Genomic DNA, 2,332 nt, shown 5'->3' with positions numbered 1-2,332 from the left:
TGACTGAGTAGAAATGAAATCTGCCGTTATGTTATGGTGCCAATTTCTTGTGTGCTTTTCAAGTTTTCCATCATTTTGTTTTGAATCAAAGGTACCATTTCCTAATTCTGCTTCTGTAGCATTGGAAATTTTAATGCCTAAGGAGACAGTACAAGGCTTGGGAAAGAGAAATGGAAAACACCCTATCCTTTTCTTAGCCCTAAGTGAGATAAAACAAAACTTCTGAAGTCAGAAGACTAGCTAAGACTCCATCTGCCTTTTTTCATTGCAGTATATATGAAGCTTGAGATCTGAACCTGCTATGACTGATCCAGATGTCCTCACTGAGGTCCCAGCAGCTCTCAAACGCCTTGCCAAATATGTGGTGCGTGGCTTTTATGGCATTGAACATGCTTTGGCTCTGGACATTCTCATCAGGAACCCCTGTGTGAAGGAAGAGGACATGTTAGAGCTCCTTAAGTTTGATAGGAAGCAGTTGCGGGCTGTCCTCAACACCCTCAAAGGTGACAAGTTCATCAAATGCAGGATGAGGGTAGAGACGGCTCCAGATGGCAAAACCACCCGTCATAACTACTACTTCATCAACTACCGCCTTCTGGTTAATGTGGTAAAGTACAAACTGGACCACATGAGGAGGAGGATTGAGACGGATGAAAGAGACTCCACTAATCGCGCCTCTTTTAAATGCCCCATTTGCTTCAGCACTTTCACAGACTTGGAGGCCAACCAGCTGTTTGACCCCAGGACAGGTAAGAGTACCCGTAACAGAATGCTCTTGCTCTCTCCTTTGTCTGTAGCTGCTGGACTTTAAGGAAACAGAGTCTTCGGAAAATTCTCTTGAGTTTGGCCAGAGCTAGAGGGCACTCTGTTTCTGCAGGTGGTAAAGGTTTGAGCAAACAAAATACAAAAGTAATGTGTACAGTCTTACACAGTCTGCACAGGCAAATAGCAATGTTGGTAAAATGCTTGAGTAACAAGCAGTAGAGAAATGGAGGTCTTATTGCAATCAAATTCAAGGGTGAATAAGGCAGTTTGTCCTTGTGGGAAGCTGACTTTTTTTCAGTATAACCTGGTCTTGCCTGTAAACTGTATGACTTACTGGTAGTTTGCAGAGAGGGAATATGTATAATTGACTTTGGTACGAAAAATATTTTTAATTTAGAGATGAACATGTAAGGAGTGAGTTGTTACTGTTTAATTCTCTTCTAGCCACTTCCTTATACTGCACAACATTGTTTTGCCAGTGCAAAGCAGTCTCACAAAAGTTAAAAGAAATTAATTACAGACTTGTTTACTCCCAACCACAGACAAGATTCTTTTTCAAGTATGTGTCTTGGTCTCAGTGGAGGTGCATATCTGTCTCATGCATATGAAATAAGAATCTTTTCTGGGTGTCATTGTCTACAGGGGCAGACCAAATACTTTGTCCTTCTGTACCAGGGAAGAAAAGGAAAAACACCTGCACCTGATGAGATCCTATTTTGCTAGTCTAATCTGGGATTATTTGTGGGGGAAGGCAGGGAGCAGGGCTGGCAGGTTAGGCTTCCACCTTCTGAATTAGTTTCTTTACTTTTTAATTCTTCCTTTTGAATTCTTTGTCCTGATCTTTTCTGCAAAAATAAAAGATCAAAAGTCAGGAGACCTCTCAGAAACATTGGAGTGTGGTGCTTTCTGTCAGTTATCATAATGAGAAACTGTAAAAATTCACTGTGTAGTGGTATTGAAGCTTTTAATCTAGCGTTACTGATGTCTAATCTGCTTTGGAGAAGGACAGACACCCAACAGATGTTCAGCCCATCACTTTCCTTCTTTCCTCCAAAGATCAAGAGCTGTGAAACTCCTTTTACCTGAATAATCCTGAAAAAGATATTTAGTACTAGAGAAGCAGAATCCACTAAGTAACAGTCATTGCTGTAATTCAGGGCAGCTCCCCGAGTAGAAGTGTCTCCTTCATGAAGCGCCAAAACCATCAGTGCCAGCACAGATTTTTCTATACTCACCACTGAGTATAGCGGTGAGTATGCTCTCTACAGTAATGATCATCTGTGACAGCTACAGTCGTAGGTGTCGGGCTGAAAGGGAATAGTGCTTTTTTAGTTTGCTTCAGTAAGGAGAGAGTAGAGAACCTGTGCAGAGAACAAACATCGTGGGGAATGTGAGACACTCATCGGAAGGCAACCTGTAACACTTTGCAGATGAATCCTCCCAGCCTGTGTGGGCAGTGAGTTCTAAGAGCAAAGAGCTGGCTATGGAGGGGATGTGGAAGACGATAATGCTGGGATTCGGTTTTGACAGCAGGGTCTGTGCTCCAGGAGCTGATGAGGTCAGCCAG

The 2,332-nt window shown here is 42.5% G+C and overlaps 1 protein-coding gene across 1 annotated transcript; it reads left to right on the top strand.

The window, feature by feature from the left end:
- Positions 1 to 273: 273 nt before the first annotated feature.
- Positions 274 to 1,022, top strand: LOC104627045 (general transcription factor IIE subunit 1-like). Its single transcript, XM_010295137.1, has 2 exons — positions 274 to 749; positions 985 to 1,022. The coding sequence occupies exons 1-2, from the start codon at positions 302 to 304 to the stop codon at positions 1,020 to 1,022; spliced, it is 486 nt and encodes a 161-aa protein (XP_010293439.1). The 5' UTR covers positions 274 to 301.
- The last annotated feature ends 1,310 nt before the right edge of the window (positions 1,023 to 2,332 follow it).

This window comes from Phaethon lepturus, unplaced genomic scaffold (genome assembly GCF_000687285.1).
Source record: "Phaethon lepturus isolate BGI_N335 unplaced genomic scaffold, ASM68728v1 scaffold2319, whole genome shotgun sequence".
Taxonomy (NCBI): Eukaryota; Metazoa; Chordata; class Aves; order Phaethontiformes; family Phaethontidae; genus Phaethon; species Phaethon lepturus.
This window is presented reverse-complemented; position numbering and strand designations above follow the sequence as displayed.

Coding starts and splice junctions, on each gene's coding strand:
- LOC104627045 (XM_010295137.1), top strand. CDS start 302: ATGACTGATCCAGATGTCCTCACTGAGGTCCCAGCAGCTCTCAAACGC. Junction 750..984: donor GCTGTTTGACCCCAGGACAG/GTAAGAGTACCC, acceptor AACAAGCAGTAG/AGAAATGGAGGTCTTATTGC.